Source organism: Cnephaeus nilssonii (assembly GCF_951640355.1).
Source record: "Cnephaeus nilssonii genome assembly, chromosome: 15".
Taxonomy (NCBI): Eukaryota; Metazoa; Chordata; class Mammalia; order Chiroptera; family Vespertilionidae; genus Cnephaeus; species Cnephaeus nilssonii.
The window spans coordinates 26,243,256-26,264,831 of NC_137086.1; the positions used below are offsets into that span (position 1 = coordinate 26,243,256).

At 43.0% G+C, this 21,576-nt stretch overlaps 1 protein-coding gene across 1 annotated transcript in view; it reads right to left on the minus strand.

Annotated features, from left to right (window-relative positions):
• LHCGR (luteinizing hormone/choriogonadotropin receptor) overlaps positions 1–21,576 on the minus strand; it is a gene marked incomplete at its 5' end in the record, with an annotated part of 57,437 nt that overhangs the window by 5,350 nt on the left and 30,511 nt on the right. Inside the window, 4 exons of the mRNA XM_079792464.1 lie at positions 1,661–1,741; positions 4,453–4,638; positions 8,236–8,310; positions 13,476–13,544. Of these exons, the coding sequence (XP_079648590.1) occupies positions 1,661–1,741; positions 4,453–4,638; positions 8,236–8,310; positions 13,476–13,544 (411 nt within the window). The remainder of the gene's footprint in view (positions 1–1,660; positions 1,742–4,452; positions 4,639–8,235; positions 8,311–13,475; positions 13,545–21,576) is intronic.

Genomic DNA, 21,576 nt, shown 5'->3' on the forward strand with positions numbered 1-21,576 from the left:
GCTTATGGAGGGAATGTGAATGGACTTGTACAGGCTTAGCGATATTGAGTCAGAGGAAGGAGGAGCAGTAGCACCACTGCTCCAGCCACAATGAAGGAAGAAAGGAGCAGAGATGGGAGCTGGAGAAGAGGGCCGGCCATAACAATAAGCACACCTTTATATCTTGGGGAGAGCAGGTAAGGCTTAGTGGCTGGCTCTAGAATTTCTAAACTCCAGGGTCTTAGGAATAACAGCAATCTGGTGGGAAAGGGAGAACGGGGATTTATCATAAAAATGTTTTTGCAAGAAGCACATATTTTAAAGGACATTAATTTCAGGTAGTTTTGGGGATGCTGGAGATTAGGGGACTTGTTTTAAAGCAGTGCTAGCAAATGAGATTTGGGAAGGCTCATTTGGGAAGGCTTGCAGTGGGGGCCAATGAGGACTGTTGAGAATGAGCTAAAGTTTCCCCTCCCCCAAACCATCCCTTGGTGCTACTATTGGCTGTACCCAGAAGCGGTTTCCTGTTGATGAGAAAAAAGCCATACAATCGCAAAAGCATAATGTGGAAGGTGACAGATAGGGAGACTATCAAGAGGGAAGAGTGGGAAGGGTGAGCAAAAGAAACACTGGAGGCCAGATGGTGACAGACCTAGTTAAAAGAACAAGAAAAGGATTCAGTGTATAATATTTATAATATACCCTTGATGCTGTCACATTCTTCAACTCCCTTCACTCTCATAGTTCTCAAAGCCAAATGGTGTTTCTGCTGTCCCTTACAGATGAAGAAAGGCCCACAAAACATAAGTCTTGTCCAGGAATACCCAGCGTTACAGGAACATTACTGCCAAGGATTCACATCCAACTCTGAGGAGCAACGAGGTGCAGGGTTCTTCCATCATACTACCCTGCTGCCTATAACTTGTAGATTGATAGTGAAAAAGAAAGGGGGAAAAAGATGTAGAAGAGGAACAGGAGATTGGCAAGATATCTTAGAAGGGCATCTGGTTTTGGAGCCTGAAGGACATGGGGGAATGATCAAACTTCTAAATCACAGTAGGTGTGGCCTGGGGACACTGGGGTTATCTTCTGAAGCATGCTTTTTTACATTAGAAGGTATGTGAAATGCCAAGGCAGCCAGGAAAATGTTAAAAAAAAATCAGTCAATAGAATGGTAATTTAGCTCCCATCCAGTGTATGCTAGTGATAGCATTTAGGCTGAATAATATTAAGCTCCAGAGTGGAGTGGTCAAGGTGGCCTAGGTGTCTTGGAAGAAAGTGGCTACTTCTAGAAGCCGTATCTGCCATTGGTTGATCTTGCTGGGATACTGACCATATGACTAGTGAAAATTCCTAGTGAACTAAATTTTCATTTAAACAAGCCCTTAATGACATTAAAATACATGCAAATAAAATTTGGATTTCTGAGAATTTAATTGTAGAATGAACATGTAGGTACTTATTTAGAGAGGTTTTTCTTTTAACCAGTTGAATGAGATACCTGATCAACTGGATGCCACTTACAAATAAAAGTTCTCATTTTAAAGTTATTTTAAAATGCTTTGTAAACATCCCCCAACCAGGACTTTTATCAAAAGAAAATTGTTACACTGATAATACTAATAAGGGACACACAGAATGAGATAGGGCTTCCTGAGTTTCTTCGCATGCAAATACTTACAGGGTTTCATTATTTGGTTTCCTTGCTGTGCTTTCACATTGTTTAGAAACGTTTTCAAAAATGGAAAATGAAAAATTCTGCCTGAAAGAGAAGAGGTGGAAAAAAATACCAGTTGAGCTTTTGGTCTTCAAACTAAATCTGATCATGTCTATTTATGCTTTGTTCATCTAAATTCCTTGCCCATTATACCAGCTTCATGTTCTGCACTATTGTCCTAGCTGAATCATTTCCTGGGGAGAGAGCAGAGGCTTCTGAATTGTCATTAGAATGCCTCCAGCTTTGATAAAATGCTTGAATGCTAAGTGTTTCGTGTGGGCTCTAAAGAGGAAAAAACTTAAAAATTTGTCAGATTGAATCACAGTTTTTTCAATGCTCATTAAAAGCTGCCTTTATGGTATATTAAGGTTTGCTTCTCACCACTCTCCTAACTGCATTTGCCTCAATGAACAAATAACCCTTCAGAGTTCATGGCTTTGAACTATAACTGGGAATCTCGTTTTTAAGGATTTGAAGATACTGGACCTGACATTATGTGAATTTTCTGCTTTCTCCCATGCCCTCCCCCCCTCCCCCAGGAGTATATGTGGGTGCTTCTTTTTCCTTCATCTTTCCCTTTTAGCAGTTTGGTTAATAGAAGGGGGAGAGGGTGGAGGCAAAGAATTAAAGAAGGCATATATGCTTATATTCTTGAAATGAAACCAAAAGGAGGAACAAAGGAAAGGTTGAGGAAGAAATAGAAGAAAGGACAGCAGGCTGTGAGAACCTCAATCTTCCCTAAGGAGGAAGGAGATATGAGGCAATCCGAACTGGGCATTTCTATACACTATCCTTCCCAATATTAACAGGACACTTTCTTTTAGGAATGACTGTGTAGAAGCAGGAAAATGGAGAGTATATCTGAACTATTTGACCCACTGGACTAATTTTAAATAATCAGCTTGTTATTTGGGGTGAGGATTATACATCCTGAAATTTGAATAAAATCGTGTGTGTGTGTGTGTGTGTGTGTGTGTGTGTGTGTGTGGTGTGTGTGCTGGCTCTAATCTGACACTAAGAGGTTCTGTGTGTACTAGTCTTCAGTTAACATGAAATGTGGTTGTTCTTGTCCTTCAGATAATAGCAGTGGGTTCCGTCTATCTTTTTTGAAATTTTAATCATAGATACCAAGGAAGTTTTTGGGGCCCTTTGCCCAGGCAGCTGTGAGCATTATCCAGACTTAGCAGCTGCAGGGCAGAGGGTGACTCAGAGATTGCACAAACATTCACTGGCCCAGCTTCAGGCTCTGCATCCTCACTAGCATACAAGGTTTCAAGCTTTAGGGTCACGGAAGGAGTCAAGTTAATTCCACTCAAGTCAACCCCTGTGTGACTACATTCCCATTGTACTTTGATACTGGTCCACAATTGCATAATCCACTCCCCCTTTTTATACCTAGAAGTAGTCTCTTTCATCTACTGGGAAAAAAAACACCTGAACTAAAGTTTTGCCAGTAATTTCAGAAAGGTTGTGACCTCTGCCACAAAAGTGGTGTTCAGAGTCAGCTTTATCGTAAACCACTGTCTGTACTGTTCTTCTAGTTGGCCTCTCACCAGCTTTGCTCACTTCCAACCCATCCTCCATCCTGCTGCCAGAGTGATATTTGATAAAAGGAAGTCTGAGTAATTTTGCTTTAAATTTTTCAGTGGTTCCCCATCCTCTAAACAACTTGACCTGGCACTCAGAGCCTTGTCATGGCCCACCTCTCCCCCATTTCCTACTCACCTTCCTCTGTGTACCCAGAAGTCTTCCTGTCCCAGTTTTTCTGAATGACTTTCATCCTATTGTCTATTGCCTTTGTGCCTTCACAGGAACTGTTTTGTCTCTTTGGCATGCTTTCCCCCACACCTGTCTAGCCAACTCCTACCTGTTCTTCAAGGCTCAGCGGAAGTCACTTCCTCAGGAAGCCTTGTGAGAGCCCTGCTGTCTTTGTGCAACCAGAGCACTCTCAAACACACAACCAACGGAACAAAGCAGACTAAAAAATAGGCAAGAAAACATCAGAGCGTGTCACATGTGAAAAGTTAAGCTTTGCTTTGCTTTACTTCAGTTACATATGCGATGTGCACTGGGTTACAATGTAAAGAAGGTATTTACTATGCATCTCAGTATAAAAAAAAAAAGGTTTGGAAAACAGTGCTTTAAGGAAAGAATGAAATTCTGCACACCCTGCCATTCCATTCTGCACTGAAGTGAGTCAGCTGAAGTAGTAAGATGCCCCGCACTGGACACAAAGCAGCCAGGAGTTTGGGCCCGTTTTGTTCCCTAAGCTGGTCCTTAGGGAGCTAGGATTCTGTTCGGAAACAGAATGTGGTCTGCTGCTGCGAGAGAAATAGCTTAAAAACTTTCTGTGGGGATTTTGTCTTTTATTAAAGATGAAGACATTAGGTAAAATTTATCCTCTTGAGGCTACTTCCCCCCCTCTTAAGGAACTATTAGCTCTGATAAGGATTAGAGCTAATTGATCTTTGAAATGCCAGTTATGGATCCATTTTGCAGCTGCTATGATAGCCTAATAATTTAAGACTATAATTCAATTAACTCAGAATAGAGTTCAGAGGTCTCTAGCTACAGGGTGAAGTGACTCTTTGGAATTGGTTTTCAGGAGGAAGCAGGATGGTTCATTTTCTTCTTGTCTATCTGAAAATGGCCTAGAAGGCAGGGAGTGAAAGGGCAGGGAGCCCTTCACCAGTTGTGTTTTGATGTCTAAGCTGCTGCCACAGCTTGGCAGGCTTTACTTATTGTTTTTTACTTACTCTTTTGTTGGCAAGTTTCTAAAAGCACAGCAGTGGCTGGGGTAAGTCAATACAGCATCCAGGAGATTGGTAAATTTTTCTCTTGATGGCAATTTTTTTAGAGAATAGGATGAGGTGGCAATTAGCGTCTGAATGGACTCCAGCCCATAGCTAGGCAGGGCCTGCAGTTTGGTGGAAGAAATATCCCTGAACAATAAAAGGGAGAAAGGCTTTTTATTTATTTATATTATACATTTGATTCATTGAAACCTCCTCTGAACAATAGCCTCATTCTAGATGAGAGGAATGTTTTCTTCGTCTCGCCTTCCCCTAATTTTCCATTTCAGTTACTCTCATTAAGATCTAAATTCAAAAAAGCTATGCTGTGTTTTTTTCTTACGCACCCCATTATTCTTGTCAAGGTTGAATATAACTCCTTGTACCTGTCATACATTCATTAGCATTTCTCCGTCTCTCTCTCCCCCCCCCCCCACCTCTTTCCACTTAGCAAAAGTGAAACAACTACCTGCTTTATGAGACAGCAGGCACGTGCGGTGACATCAGCTTTTGTGCTCTACCCCAGGGGAAATAGGGCTTCAGATGCCTTGGTGTCTGATTGATCAAGCTCTGCAGGGTAGGTTTTCATGAAGCACAGGCTGGCTACGCTATTCAGAGCTGCTGTGTGGCATGAGCCATTATCTACCTGGGAAGCAGAATGCACGTCCTCTAAAGGCAACCTGGCTTCATCAGTCCAAAGCAAGCGGCCCTGCAGGCAGAGCTGTGCGGAGAGCTCAGGCTTTGCAAACAAGGTCCTGAACTCCTTGGTTTTTCTAGATGAGGCAATGTCCAAGGAAACTCTGATCAAGTTAAATGTGAGGAGGAAGAGCAGTCAGTGGAAATTTAAAAACTCTGCCCATCTTCTAAGAGGCTGCTGCTGATGCCCCATGAACTCTTCCAGCAGCACAGCCTGCCCCCCCGCAACCCACCTAGAAAACTTCCCCAATACATGGGAGGGGATCAATAGGTGATGGATAGACAGAAGAACTTGACAACAGGGAATGATGTCTAGTGTTGGCCTTGGTGGAACAATCAAGGCAGGAGACCTGCCCCAAGGACTGCAGACTTTTGCTGCTTTTGTGTCCTTACCAGTTTAGGTACCAGTGTTCTTATTCTGCTTTATAGAGTTATTATCTCAGATGTGTTAGGGATTGATCACATGACTCTGCAGGCCTGGTGGTGGTGGTGGTGGTGGTGGTGGTGGTGGTGGTGTGTGTGTGTGTGTGTGTGTGTGTGTGTGTGTGTTGGGGGAATATATTTTAAATTGGGATTCTAGAAATGACAAGATCTCAAAGGAGTGAATCTTTGATAATAGATTTTCAGTCTCAGTGACAGACTTGAAGGGAAAATATTTTGGGGGCGTGGGTGGAAGGAATTCTTATAGACACCTCTTAAATCCACATGTGTAATGAGAACAGCTGCTTGGGAAGTAAGAGATGTGTCTGTTCCCACTGTTCTGAAGAAGACCAGGTGCCTGCAGTCCTTTCTAAGTAGGCCGACCAAGCAGCTCTTCAAGCAAACACTGTCATGCAGGGTGCCCTGTGCCTGACCCAGAGGCAATTCCCTTCAGCTGTTCAGTGGCCAGCCTGCTGTACAAGCTCTGCCCACAGGATGTGCTAGACTGGGGAGTCGTCAACCAACCTGTCAGAGTCTGAGTCTGGTGTATGTTAAATATAAGGTATATTGAAGGGGGACACCTAGGATAGGATGGCAGAAGCTGAGAGACCGCAGAGAAGGAAGTAGGCAGGAGCCATGAGGTAGTGGGAGCCATAGGAAGCATAAGTCATCAGTAAGCATGAGGCCGAGTGGAGAGTAGAGGGAGTTAGGATTGAAAGGGGCAGGAGTGAGGAAGAAAAGAGAATCAGAATGGATGGTGGCAGAGGCTGGGAAGTAGATGAAGTCAGGAGTGGATGGCGGTGAGAGGTAGGCACTAGTACAGGCAGGGGTTAATAGTGGTAGGGGTAGGAAGTAGACAGAGGCAAGAATTGATAGTCAATAGGAGAGTTAGGGAGCAGATGGTCAGGAGTTAGTGGCAGAGCTAAGACGTTTGGAGTTTATAATGGTGGGAGATAGAAAGTAGACAGAATCATGGGTTGATACTGGCAGGAGCTAGGATAAAAAGATTAATTGGGTAAGTTCATTTCTTCCCCTGCTTAAAACCCAAAAGCCTCTTCATCTCACACAGAGAATAGGCAAATCCTTCTAATTGTCACAAGGCCCTCCATGATGTGGCTCCCTGCCACTTGTCTGTCCTTATGTTTAAGGACTGTTCGCTTTGCTCACTCTGCCACACCAGCCTTCTTTCTCTTCTTCAAATACACAAGGCGAATTCCTGCCTCAGGGCCTTTGCTTTTGCTGTTTCTTCTGCCCGGAATGCTCTTCTTGCTGAAATCCACATAACTAGCTCTTACTTCTTTCAGGTATTTGCTTAAATGACAACATTTTAGGATATTCTTTCCTGACCATCCTCTTTAAAATGGCAACCCCCCTTCCCAACCTTCCCTCCCCCAACTGTATCTTCTCCACAACCATCACCATCTTGCACACTATGTATTTTATTTACTTATTTGATCCTGTCTATTTTCCCCCATGCTTCTGCTCACTATCTTTCTAGAGCTGTTCTCATTTTCTCTTGTTTATTGCTTTGCTTGTTAGTTTCTATTTGCCTTATGTGACTGCAATCCCTTTAAGGGCAAGGACCAGAGCTGGTTTGCTCACCAGCTTCTCCAGCATGGTGCCTGGCAGACAGGAATGTCAGCCCATGCTTGTTGGATGCATGGTAACAGTGTACTAGAGTAGCGAGTAATGGACTGACACCTCTGGAGGGGTGATGACACCCTGCATTAGAGCTTCAGTGTCTGGACCTGTTGCATTTCTCCCTGAAACCTGACTGCAGTAGAGGTTGTTTGCTGCAGGATATTTCAGGCTTCCCAAGGCTTTGTCAGGAGACAGCTGATCCCATTTCCTGTTCCTCTTAATTTTCCCACGTGTCCTTACACTAAAACCCCTGTAACTAAGGGAACTTGGCTCCACTCCCTGCACCCTCAGAGCCTGACACACAGAAAGTCAGCCTTGTCTAGCAGGTGTCAGGGCAAGTCAGACCTCTAGCCTAAGATCGCAAGGAGTGGATGCCAGGTGGGGAGCCACCCTTTGCCGGCTCACGAGGAGGCCTGCATATATAGTGTTATGTGTTGAATTATGTTCTCCCAGCTTCATACATTGAAGTCCTGACCCTCAGTACCTTATTTGGAAATAAGGTCACTGTTACGTTATAGAGGTAAGCAAGTTAAAGTAAGTTCATTAGGATGGGCCCTAATCTAGTATGGTAACCTTACTAGTAAAGTTAACCTTACTAGTAAGGTTACCTCTGGTAACCTTATAAAATGAGGGAACACTGGAGCCAGACAGGCACACGCAGAGTGCCATGTAGAGATTGGAATTACACTGCCACAGACAGAAGGAAGTACCAGCAGTGAGGAGACAGGCCTGGAACAGTCCCTCCCTGCTGCCCTCAGAAGGAACCAGCCCTGCTGCCACCTTGATTTTAGACTTCCAGCCTCCAGAGCTGGGAGACAATACATTTCTAATGTTTAAGCCATGCAATTGGTGGTACTTTGTTACAGCAGCCCTTTCACATGTAGAGGCTGATGCCCCACAAACCAGGTCGGGGATGACGTGGCTAGACACCCTAAGCAGGCCTGTTGGGGTGCACTGGGTGGGATGGGGAGGCAGCACCACTGTACTCACAAGATATTGGGCCCTGTGGCCCCCTGGAAGGCTCCGTGGTGCATCTTCTTCAGGTTTGCGTTTCCCTTCAGCTCCCTGTGGGGAAGGACAGTGTCCTTAGTGGAGTCTGCACCTCCTGTGTAACCTGTCACAGCTGTGTACACTCATGCTTGGGCCGGCCTGTGCCTGGTGCTCAGGGTTCAAGGGTTCAGGGGGCACTGTAGGTGAAGTGGGAGACAAATATGCTAGTCTTGGCAAAATTATGAAATTGTGTGTTTGGCCCCACCTTTCCTCTGTGATCTCTCCTACTGCCTGGAACCTTTTGTCCTACAACTTAAAGAGCTCGCCCCTCCTGCCCTGGGGTTATGGGCGATTACTGTCACAGCTGGGAGGAGGAGAGTGCTGCTCCAGTGTTCAGGGCTGGAGGGTGAAGTGCAGCCTGCCCTGGATCAAGGCTCTCAGTTGTCCTGACCTTGGAGGTCTCAAAATTTACTAGTGATATCCTGAGGTTTGCAAATACTTTCCTTAAAAAGAAAAAGTAGGGTTCATTCAATGTCACCCCTTTTATCATGTTAATTGTACTTTTTTTCAAATAATGTATTTCTAAGTGGGTGAGAAAGGATGGAAGTACAGGCTGTGGAGAAAATTACTTGGGAACCCTGCTGGTCTGTGTGACTATGTGATCATAACCAGGTGTGCATATGGAAACAGAAGGATTCAGGGCCACTGCTCTTGCCTGTGGCAGAAGCCCAGAGCTGCTAAGGCAGAGGCTACCTGAGGGCTTCTGTTCCCTTTAATTCAAAGCAGCTCAGTGTGAACTCTCAGGAATACTCCAGGCTGGCCCTGCAGAGTAGCCTCCTGCCTGGGCCCTGAGGCTGGGCTCCAAGCACAGGCCCTTCTCTAGGTGGACAAGGGAGCTGGGAGAGGAGTCCCTGGGCTCAGTCTTGGCAGCCTTCTTTTCAGCACTTCCTTCCTAAAGAGAAGGGTGGGGACTCAAAGAGCATTCTGGAATCCCTGGGCAGTGGGCACAGTAGACATCCACTGTTGGTGTGGTGGTTTCGAGCATGGGAACAGGATTCTTCTGCATCGTGTTACAGTGTTACATGGCAGAACAGATGCACGAACACCCAGCCTCTCCCCTGCAGGATGGCTAGGCAATTACCTGGCGCATCTCATAGCGTTCCATCTTCTCCAGCGTCTACACATGTCTCCATGCAAGAGCCCTTGCATCTCCCTCCCTGGGTAGCTGTTTTCTAAGTGCTTCTACTAAGGGGTCTCCTTGGAATCCCTCAGCCCTTTCATCAGAAGGCACCTGTCGGTCCCACATCATCCCCTTCCCTGGGTATATTTCCACTTTCAAAAGATGAGGTTGTCAGAGTCAGTTGCTGTTTAAAATCTAAATCAAAAGATGCTTTCCTTCCTGAGCCTCCATGGTTCTTCCTGATTTGGTTTGCTTTAATTATGTTCAGTTCTGGTCACAAATTGTTGAAACTGAGCTCTGTGAGCAAATAATCCTCATGTCAGCCAGGTCCAATTAATTTTTCAAATTTCATGAAAGCATCTTGCATGTTTCACTAAAATTCACATCTTTCTGTATACTGAATAACTGCATTGTGGAACTTGGTCAAAAGTAAATCAAATTCATCGACCACGTTTTTCTGGAGGTCACTTTTGGGAACTCTCCCAGGTGACCTGGTCCTCCTGTTGTGAGAAGCACAGTCAGCATGACCTTTTGAAGCAGAGTGGGGAACCCCCAAACTCTACCCAAAGCTTTCCTAACATGGTGCTCTGGGAATGATGTGGCCTGACTCTCAGACCCCTGGAGGTGTCTGAGGACAACCTTCAAATACTGCTCCTCTCTACCCTGTCCTGCCTTAGTAAGTAGTGTGCTTGAGAACTTGACAGAGCTTTGGTGTCATTCTGAACACCTTTGGACAGGCCTATTAATGGGGAAGGTGTCAGACCTTGGGTTGAATGTAGAGTTTGAAACTTTTTCTTAACAGTTTTGAAAACTCCTCCTCCTTCTGTGATTAAATCTTTCAATGGGTCTTCTTGTTCTTAGGAGAGAATTCAGACTTCTTTCCATAGCCCCTCAGCTCTGCATGATTTGCTCCTGCTTCACCTCCAGGTTTATCACACACCAGTCTTCCCCTTGCAGATGACCCTCAAGCCCCACCAGCCTCCTTGAAATTCCTGGAGCTTAGAAATTTCGTTTCTTTCCCAACTCAGGACCTTTGCATATGCTGCTTCTTTCTGTAACACACTTCCCTTGCTATTGCCATGGTGGACTCCTTGCCATCTTTTAGGCTCAGCCTAAATATCATATTCTCCGTGAGGCTATTCCCCAGCCTAAAGTCAGTCGCCCCTCTGTACTCCCGCAGATCTCAGCAATAGGTTATTTTCTTCATAGTATAAATCACTACCTGCAAGAAATTAAATTACTCCCTTTTTGTCTGTTCCTTATGCTAGAACAGAAACTTCAGGAGGACAGGAAGTGTTTCTACTCTACCAAGCGATCCAGCACTTAACTAAGTGCCTACTATATTGGTGATGTTTAATAAATGCTCTTTGAATGAATAAATGAATGAAATTTATTTTTGTTCTTGCTTTCCTCTTTCTCACAATGATGAGGTAGTGAGGGGGACTCAGAACCTTCACTGGTTGTATTATTCAAAGTCCACACCCATTCTGGCATCTCTGAAGCAGCGGAGACTGCTGACCGAGGCCCTCCCTCCTGAAGTCCTATTTTCCCTGACCTCCCAAGGTGTACTCCGCTGGTTTCCTCCCCCCTGGTTGCTTTTGCTTTGGCTTCTCTTCCTTATGTCTTGTTCCTCCAGTTTTGTATTCAGTCCTCTTATTTCCCCCCTTGTGCAGGTGACCTCAGCCACAAAGGACTTTAGCTGCCCCATCTCTTCAGATAACCCTGATGTCTGTGTCTCTAGCTCTGAGCTACCCTTTCCAACCCTCTGTCCTCCCCGCTAACAGATGACCCTCTCGGAGTTCCCCTCTCACACTCACATCCCAGAACTTTTAACAGGTTCTCATTTCCTACAGAACAGAGTCCAAATTCTTTTCTCTGGCATCTAAGGCACTTCCTGCTGTGCCCACCCACAACCAGAACGTTCTAAAAGCTACTATTTGCTGGTCTATGAACACATCTCTTGCTTCCTCTCCTGGGCCATTCTTTTTGTTGTCCTCGGCCTGGAATGCATTTTCCTTCTGTCTTTGCCTCTCTTGGGCCCAGCTCAAAGTCTACCTCTCTCGCGAGGCTTTCTCTGGTTTCCTTCTCCTTGTCTTCTGTTTCAGTTACTACTTAGTGTACAGTTTGCATACCATTTGGAGATGCCTCTTCCTAGGCTTTAGGCTTCTTCGGGGCAAACACCAGATTTATTCATGCTCATTTCCTCTGAAAATATAACATGTACCCTTCAACACAGCTGATGCGTGGCACACACTTGTTGAGTGAATAATTGAATGAGGCATGTAAGAGCACTGTGCCAAGAGAGGATAGGCCTCTGATTTAAATTTGGCAGAAACAGATTCAATTGGCTAGAGTGGACCCTTCATTAAATTCAAGTCAAGAAGAAAATGATGGGAAATTTACTCCATGATAGTAAGGACAACTTTTAAAAAGCTACTGTTTCTTGAGCACTTAGTATGTGCCAGACCTATGCTAAAAGCATAAAAATTTAATCTTATTTAATTATCATATACTCATTGATAATTCATTATGTGATGTAATAATTAATAATTGAGCACCTACTATGTGCTAGGCACTGTTTTAAGTACTGAGGGTACAAAATAGACCTTTTTATTTTCAGGGGTGGGTATCCTCAAAACAAGCCTATTAGTGGCTCCATTTTATGGATGAGAACACTGTGTCTTAAACAGGTTGAGTAACTTCTCCAAGGTAGCTGATAAATAGTGGGATTGGATAGAGAGTCCAGTCAGTGACGCTTAGGTCTGTTCTTTTAGCCACCAAGTTATGGTATCTATATAAGAGGGTCTTTGATTAATATCTATAATTAAAGTAAATATATTATGTAGACTTATGCTCCTCAACTTCAGATCAGCAGCATCAGCATCTACTGAGAGTTTGTTAAAATTGCAAATTCTTAATCTCTATCCTAGACCCATTGAATGAAAGTCTCTGGGAATCAGGCTCAGGAATCTGTGTTTTAACAAGTTTCACATTATTCTTATGTGTGTTAAAGTTTGAGAAGCACTGGTGTAGACCGTACTTTATATGATCTACTTATTTAAAAAGTCTTTTTGTCTATTTTCCTTAATTTTGACTATAGTTGAGGTTTTCTTGTGCTCTTAGTTTTTATTATACACAGCTGTAGTGTGATCATCAGTCACCTTGTCCCTGTTAGGGTTCAAACTTTGTGCATGAACCAATCTAATAGAAAAGGAGCCTTACAAAGAAAGGTTGAGAACAATGAAGGAACCAATTGGTTGGGATGCTCCCCTTGATTTAAAAGCTGTTAACACTGGGGCCAGGCCTGGTGTGGCTCAGCGGTTGAGCATCAACCTAGGAACCAAGAGGTCACCGTTTCGATTCCTGGTCAGGGCATATGCCTGAGTTGTGGGCTCGATCCCTACTGGGAGCAGGAGGCAGCTAGTCAATGATTCTCTCTCATCATTGGTGTTTCTATCTCTCTCTCCCTCTCCATACCTCTATGAAATCAATAAAAATGAATAAAATTTAAAAAATAAAGTAAAAGCTGTTAACACTTGGGACTCAAGTAGGGTGTGGTGAATATTCTTGGCTCCCTCACATGGTGGCAAATGAGCAGCCTATTCCCTCCCCTTGCCCACCTCCCACCCCCAGCAGTAGGGAGATGGGACTCTGAGTGAGTCTGCTGTGGCTGATTAGCTGGTAAATGGCGTTACCCGATTTCTCTGCAGTGGGGCCAGTGGGAAGAATTTCTTTGCTGAAATCATGCTGCCTCTAACACACCCTCAACCTGAGCACGGGGGCTAAGAGGGAGGCTGTGAGATGGCGGCACCTAAAGTAGGGTGTTGAATATTTCAGCAAGCTGTCAACTTCAATGTATTCCGGCTGCATCTATCTTTGAAATCAGGGTGCTCTGGGGTTTCCAGCCAGCCAGTTGCCTAGTAACATGCATGAAACACTGAGGACTAGCCACTTGAAAGTTTATTTTTGTCCTGAGTTAGTTGCTAAAGATTGAATGTGGTCTGGTAGCCAGAGTAATATATCATTTTTATTCATGAGCTGGGGAAATGAGCGTACTTACAGGGAAATCAGCGTCGTCCCATTGAATGCATGACTTTGTATTTCTTCAAACCCATTTCCATACAGTTTGCTGAAGAGGGAAGAGAGAGGGTTTAGGATCGAAAGAAACGGTTTGGAATCACACATCCTTCCTCCTGTGGTGTTTATTGCTAAGATAATTATTGGCATTCACATGTCTAGCTGTGTTTCACTAACATTTTAGATTCTAAGGTCTGGTAAAATGAAGTTTTATTTTTTTTGCTCCAGTTTGCCTCTACCTCCACCATTACAATCTTCACCACCACCAGGTTTAAATGTTTATTAAGTATCAGATACTTAGCCAGCCATTGAATGTATATTATATGATTTAACCTGCATTGTCATTTCCATCATCCTGATACGAAACCTAAGCCTCAGTGTTGTGCAGCTTGCAGAAGATCAAAGAAAGCAGTGGCAGAACTGGGATTTGAGGCCAAACCTGTCTGACTAACACTCAAATCTTGCCTGCGGTTGTGCAGGCCTGTGTGTGCACCTGGGCTTTCTGGGTTGCTGAAAGCTAAGGGCAGAGGAAGCCTCCTGTGCTGAGTGAGCTATCCTTTTTCTTGGATGAGAGTAGGTTTTGATACCATATCTGGTTCCACAACCAAGAAGATTTCAATGTCTGTAAACAGTTCTTTAAGAACCATTAGTGGATAATGAAATCAATATAGTTGGGTGCAATCAGCATTTAAAAAAGAAAATAGAAGTGATTAGAACAGAATGGAAAATATTAGTGTATTTTGGATGCAATTAGGGTAGTGTTGTTTGTGAAATTTTGTTCCATAATTTTTGTATGTTATATACTGATAAATACACACACACACACACACACACACACACACACACACACACACACACACACACATCTGTCCAGAATAAGACACCGGAGGCTTTTTAGAACACAGATCAATGCTGGGGAATGCTGGAGTCAGAAGGGAACTTGAAAAGAATCAAGTGACACCCTTTCATTTAGCTAAGAAGGAAATAGGATCAGAGAGGAAAGTGACTTGTCTAAAGCCCACAGGAGGCAAAAATGGGACCAGAAAACACTTTGTGGCTCCTTCCAGCACATCAGTTTTGCTGGTTGTTTTACTTTTCTTCCCCGAGACGATCCCCTCTCCCTCTTCCTGCAGGCTGTGTTTGATTTGCAGGGTCACCTTTCCTGGCTGCCCTATTTAAACTACCATCCTCCCGTCCCCCAGCATCTCAGCATCCCTATCCCCCTTCTCTGATTTGTTTTTCCTCTGTTGCTTTACCACCGTCTGACCCACAATTATGTTATACTTTTTCATTGTCTACCCCCCGCCCCAGCAGAATATAAACTGTTCTGCTCTCTGCAGAATCCTCTGCATCTAGAACAGTGGCTGGCACCTGGGATGAGTACAGTAAATATATGTTAAGTGAATTGGATGAACAAGTGGGTCTATGGAAGATGAATTTCTTACTACAAATCATAGTCCGACGAGCTTAAGTAGAAATATTAGTATAAGGTCTTCATGAGCAATGATGGAAGACTCAGGTGAGAAAGGGCTGTGGTAAAACATAAAATTAAACTCCTGTGTCTGGCAGGGTCCTGTCTTCCCTCTACAGGGCTGCTGCAGCTGCACAGCCATGTCAGGAACAGGCTGCGGGATGTGATGTGAGAAAGGGTTTAGACATATTTGTATATGTATATGTATATGTATATGTATATGTATATGTATATGTATGTAGTGTTTATGTGTGTAATATGTATGTATTTTATGTATTTTTTTTGTGTGGTTTCCATCAGCCCCCAACACACCTGAAACAAATCAGCATATAAACAAATAGAAGTGGGACTCATGTTGAAGCATGATATTTGAACACTGAAATTCAGAAAATACAGTGGTTGTGAAATTATTCGTAAAGTTTTCTTATTAGATTGAGTTCAAAGAGAACAGGGGAGGATATTAATTCATTCCACAAAACCCTCAGGCCTCTCATGCTGCCTGTTACCTAGCAGGGGCTTGATCATCAGGCTGGGTAGAGCAGAGGACCTGTCCTACTGCAGCCTTCCTGGCTTCCCCTGCTCTCCTGTGCTTCCTTCTGGGAGTCTTCTGAGTTTAAAGCTGCATGTGCTAGCTTTTAACCATATTCTATAATCAATTATTGGATGCCATTTTTTCCAGTAATTTTCCTTCTCCACTTGATTTGTAGAATCTGAGGGAATAGGAACTTGGTTTATATCTGTTGTCTTGTAAAATCAAAAACAACCTTCTTGCCTCCTTAGCACTTAGTCCACTGGATTTTTTTTTTAAGTTTTACACTAAGAATATTATTCTCTAGCAGTATCTTGTCATTTGGCAGTATCTTGTTATTTATAGCAATTTCTATTAGAAGAATGAATCCTACATGTCTTTTCTCTGAACTTATTTGAAATGGATTTTCTTAGAGGCTAGGTCAGTCTTTTTTTTTTTTTTTTAAATATATTTTATTGATTTTTTACAGAGAGGAAGAGAGAGGGATAGAGAGTTAGAAACATCGATGAGAGAGAATCATCGATCAGCTGCCTCTTGCACACCCCCTACTGGGGATGTGCCCGCAACCAAGGTACATGCCCTTGACCGGAATCGAACCTGGGACCTTTCAGTCCGCAGGCCGACGCTCTATCCACTGAGCCAAACCGGTTTTGGCTAGGTCAGTCTTTATCAAAGCATTCTCCTCCATCCACTGAATCAGAATCACCTACTGAATCAGACTCTGGTAGTGGCACCCAGGAGCATGTGCTTTTATAGCAAGCTCTCCCAGTGAGCCTGGGCATGCCACTTTGGAACCCCTTGCCCTAGGGCATGTCCTAGGATCATACAGTTCTCATCATTTCCATAGTGCACACCAGATGGTCTATTGGTCAGAACTGAGTCCAGAGTCTAGTCCCCTTATTGCTTTCTCTGCCTTGTAAGCAATGAAGCTACATGTGTAGACGATCAAGAAGAAGTAGCCCTTACTTTGATTTTGGCAAAGCAAAGTTGCCAGCAGCTGTCTGGATGCCATTCCCACTTCTAGGTGCTGGCCTGATGATCTAGTTTTGATACATATTGGGATTTTGTACTTTTTTTGTGTGTGGGGGGTTTATAATGCTCTAAGTGCCACCTCAAAGTTAAGTCTGCAAGCCTTGAGCCCAACTGCCTGGGTTTGAATCCAAATCTACTACTTATGAGCTGAATTACTTTGGGCAAGTTACTTAACCTCTCTGTGTCTCAATTTCCTAATCTGAAAATAGAGGTGATAATAATAGAATGATCTCAAAGGCTATTTTGAGGATTAAAAGAGTAAACATGTTAAACACTTAGAAATGAGTGCTTATTGGAACATGGTAAATACTTAATGTGTTGCTCCTATCATTCATATATTCAATAGTGGACTCCAGCTCTCTTACCAGAACTGAGGGAAATGGTCTTCCTTTCCATGTGCTGGACAGAATTTTCATGAAATGCAGCCACCTGTTTAAATGAACTCTACTGGGGTAGAGGCCTTTCTGTTCCTGGGTGGAGCAGGTCAGTTCAGTGGCCTGGGCTGCCCCAAATGTCCTCACTCTCTGAAAGCCCTCAACCACTTTTCGTCTGTGTTGGCACCATTGACATTTTTGCGATTGGGCATTTTTCATGTCTTTTTTTGAATAGCCTGGGTCCTGCTTATGCCAATATTGCAAAGAACAGGGCTCATTGTTTCCTTTTCAACTGCTGCTCTTTGTCTCTGTTCTTACCAGACTCACACAATAGAATGCACTGCATTGTTTTGATTAAAGGACTGGCTTCCTTACTCTGGAGAAATTACAAATGCGAGTGGGAGACCTCATGTTGTCAGGCCTGCACAATGCTTTGTGCCCGTTCAAACATCTGGAGAGTCACTTCAGATAACTTTTTTCCAAAACATCATGGTGTCAGAATTAAATGAGAAGGGCTTCCTTTGCCTTGAGGATGCTGTCACAGGCTTGGAAATGAATTTTCCTGCCCCTCTCCTCTATTATGATAGCTGCACCTTACTTTAAAGCATTGTCTAGGTTCTCTATTCAAATGTCAGTACTTGTGATCAAGCAGAGAGAATAGTATCTTTTTATTTAAAATAAGACTCAGGCTTTAGAACTTAACCACAGATGACACTTTAATTCTGAATGCTGCCTTATAGCAAACTCCAGATATTCCTTGGACTACAAAAGCATTTCTTAGGTTATATTAATGTTCTACCACAGTTCCCTCTTGGATCATGTACTCACCTAGTTTTGGATGATTTCAAAGAAGAAAGCTTAACTTATGTTTACAGACCCTCGGGGACTCAAAAGACCCAATTGCTGAATACTATTTTAGAATATATGTCCTGTGATGGTATACCTATAAACAAAATTTTATCAAACAACTGTACAAACACCATCTCAAAGAATAGGGATCCTAAGTTTGCTACTGTCTTCTCCATGTGCTACTTTGCTGAAGTCCTTTTATATTGGAATAATTCCTCATGCATTAAGACACTTGTCTGCTGGATCCCCTGGCAGTGGTTGTAGGGATAATTATCACTGGTTTCTACTATCTGCTGCCAGGACCCTAGTTTTGAATGTTCATCAGAACTCTCCCATTCCTGTGGGGCTCGCAGCCTCTATGGCCTGGGGTTCCTCTCTCTGATTTGGTCATGCCTCCTGCCTTTCAGCAGGCCTGGAGTTCATATATATGTTTTTATTGATTTCAGAGAGAAGGGAGAAGGAGAGAGAGATAGAAACATCAATGATGAGAGAAAATCATTGATTGGCTGCCTCCTGCATGCCCCCTACTGGGGATTGAGCCCACAACCTGAGCATGTACCCTGACTGGGAATCAAACCATGACCTCTGGTTCATGGGTCTATACTCAATCACTGAACCACTAGAGTTCTTATGTTTCCTCCCATCTCACCAAGTTCATGTCAACTTATATGACTTTATCATATGTAATAAAAAAAAGGTGACAGACATCCAAACAATGATGACAACAATGGATTATAATATATTGAATAAAATGTTTTAAAAATCCACACTCCACAGTGATACTTAGAGAGAGAGAGAGAGAGAGAGAGGAGAGAGAGAGGGAAAGGGAAAGAAAAGGAAACTTTTTTTTTTTTAACAGAAGAGTAACAAATGTAGAGGAATGGTAGATTTTCCTATGTATTAACTGAATAATCAACAGATGCTGAAACCATTGGACAAAAGGTTGTTGGCTACAGGATAGTCACACAAACTCAAATTATCCCACCATGATTTAGTTATTAATGACAAAGGGAAATATGCACCCTTACAATGGAGAGGCCAGTTACTACCTTAACCGAATGGCCAAGGAGTGGGGCATTGGGACATGCTGTTCCTCCTGGTTTGATGCAGTGGGAGAGAGATAACATCTCCTTTATTGTGTTCTTGCAGAAACATTGACCTGAATCTAGTTATGACAGTATAGACAAATGAATCCAGACAGTGTCATCCAGAACAGAGGAAGGCAGAGGGGCAGTTTTTTGCAGAATGGGGTGGAAGGTGATGTTGGGAGGACTAGGGACATAATAGCAAAAACTCAATGCATAAACTTTGATTAGATTCCAAGTTAAAAAAAATCTATAAACATATTTTCATTTGAATATGGATTATAGGTTGGATAATGCCATTAAATTCATGTTGATTTTCTTAGTTGTAGTTATGTGGAATTTCTCTATTTTGGGGAGATATGTGCTGAAGTATTTAGATATGAGGTGTCATTATGTCTATAAATTTTTTGGATGGTTTGGCCAAAGGGAAATGTATTGTATATAGTTACATATATAGAAATGGAGTAGGCATGGTGAGCTGGAAATAGTAGGTGAATCTAGGTAAGGTATATAGGGAGTTCATAGTACCGTATTTTCTGGCGTATAAGACGACTTTTTAACCCAGGAAAATCTTCTATACGCCCATTCGTCTTATACGCTGGAAAATACGGTACTGTCTTTTCCATTTGTCAGTGGGAAGACAGAGAGAGTGACTCCAATTACCAGTTTAAAATTTCAAAATAAAAATATTTAAAATGAGATGATGTGACAGTGTTTTAAGGGTGGTCTAAACAACTGGCTTGCTGAATGTTAGCTTTTATTTGTGACAGTGCAGTGCAGACAATACAGTGTGACTGACTTTATACAAGGAGGTATTAATAATCCCACTGGAAAGACAGAGACGGAGTTACGTCGAGGTGGTGTGACTTGACTAAGGCTGGTTACATACAGAGCCAGGACTAGAACCCAGGCTTTCTATTTCAGTGCCAAGCAGTCTCTCTACTGTGGCTTGTCACAGGTGCAACCTGAAATCTTGTCATTCTTTGCCAGGCATCTTTTCTCTGAATTAGTCTTAGAGAATTAGTTGCTATGACCTTTCCTTCTCTTTGTGGAGTTCCGATATGAATTAAGGTTGTCACATTTTTGAGACTTGCATGACCAGTGATCTAGAATATTTTAGAGGTGGTGAAGCCAAATCCTGCTTATCTAGGGGGGACATTTCAAAGTGGCGTCTGGAGGAGATTTAATGAAAAGCCAAAGGACCATAAAGGAACATAAGAGTATAATGCATGGCTTTAGCATTAGCCCCACTGAGCTTCTCCAGCATCAAGTGAAATGTTTTGTTTTTATTAAATGAGCTCACAGTTGGTACAGATTTAGGTGAGGGAGGCAGGAAGGTTTCCATGAAAAGCAAATTCTCAAAAACTACTCATGAAGAGAGAGGGCTTACTTTCATTATTTTCTAATTAGGGAGCTGAACTCTATAGCTGAGAAAATCAGGCTTTCCTTTTTAAGCAGTACCCTTTTCCAAGGGGGTGCTCCACAGGACCCTCCACTTACAGCAGGGCCCATTCAGCTGAGGACAAGTGCCAAACAAATGACTAATCTTTCCCCGTGCAGACACAGGGTTGAGAGTGAGGAGGGGGATGAAGCACAGTGCCCCCACAGGCTCTCTGGGAGAGATGGATCCACAGTCCTCATTAACTTCAGAAGTGGGGCAGATACGCCCTGCTGGTAGGCACTATTCATCTTAAAATCATTACTAACATAAATTAATAGTCCGCAAATAAAAATACCATGTAGCTGTTGTGTACACATGCTGAAATATGATGTGTGAAAAGGAATCTTTGATTTTTTTGTGACTTTGGTGGGGAGGTCTGGTCTTGTGAGCTTGTAGTATCCCATGGATTATTATTTTCTTCTGCTCTTTCATTCCTATTCCGCTCCATTCCCATCAGTGTACATTTACCTGAGAGGAGTATCTCTTGGTTCCTGATTATTTTTAGATTTAGGACAAAATCAAAGGGCGTCTTGGCTATTCATGATCTTTGAATAAAGGCTACTTATTTGAGTGGTTTCTTCTTACTACTTTTATTTAGTTACTTCTAAGCATCTAACACCTTATCCCAGCATTCAAGACCCTCTGCAATCCAATGTCCCTTCATTCCTTTTTATGTAAACATGTTGATCTAAACCTATTTCCCATCCCTTAAGCAGGATGTTCACTCCCAGTGAGTATCCCTCATCCTGTTTTCCTCCTCCCACAGCCATGCATTTGCTCATGCTGCCCCTCACTTGGATTCCTTGCTCCCCTATTCTCAGTATTGGTACAACATAACGATGAAGCCCATGAATCTGAGACAGACTGGTTGTATATCTTGCCTTGGGTAAATTACTTAATCTCTCAATGCCTTAGTTTCCTAATCTAAAAATGAGAGTGATAGTCCCTACCTCAAAGGGTTGCTGTGAGACTTAAATGGGTTTTAAAAAATAAGTACTCAAAAATGGTGCAGGCTTTTAATAAGTGCTATATAAATATTACAAATGTTGCTTCTATGAGGTCTAACTCAAGTGGCAGCTCTGTCCTGCAGCCTCATCTGATTTCTCCAGCTCGAGAGGACTTCTCCAAGACTTCAAATTTCTGTGAACCACACACTCTCACAGTGCATATCTACTGGCTTGTATTCTTTTTATTATTTCATGCTGTTTCCCCATTGAGATTATGAGCTACTTGAGTACATGGATCTTATATATATTTTGTGTTCTCAATAAAGACACGGGAAAACCCTAAATTCTAATCATGC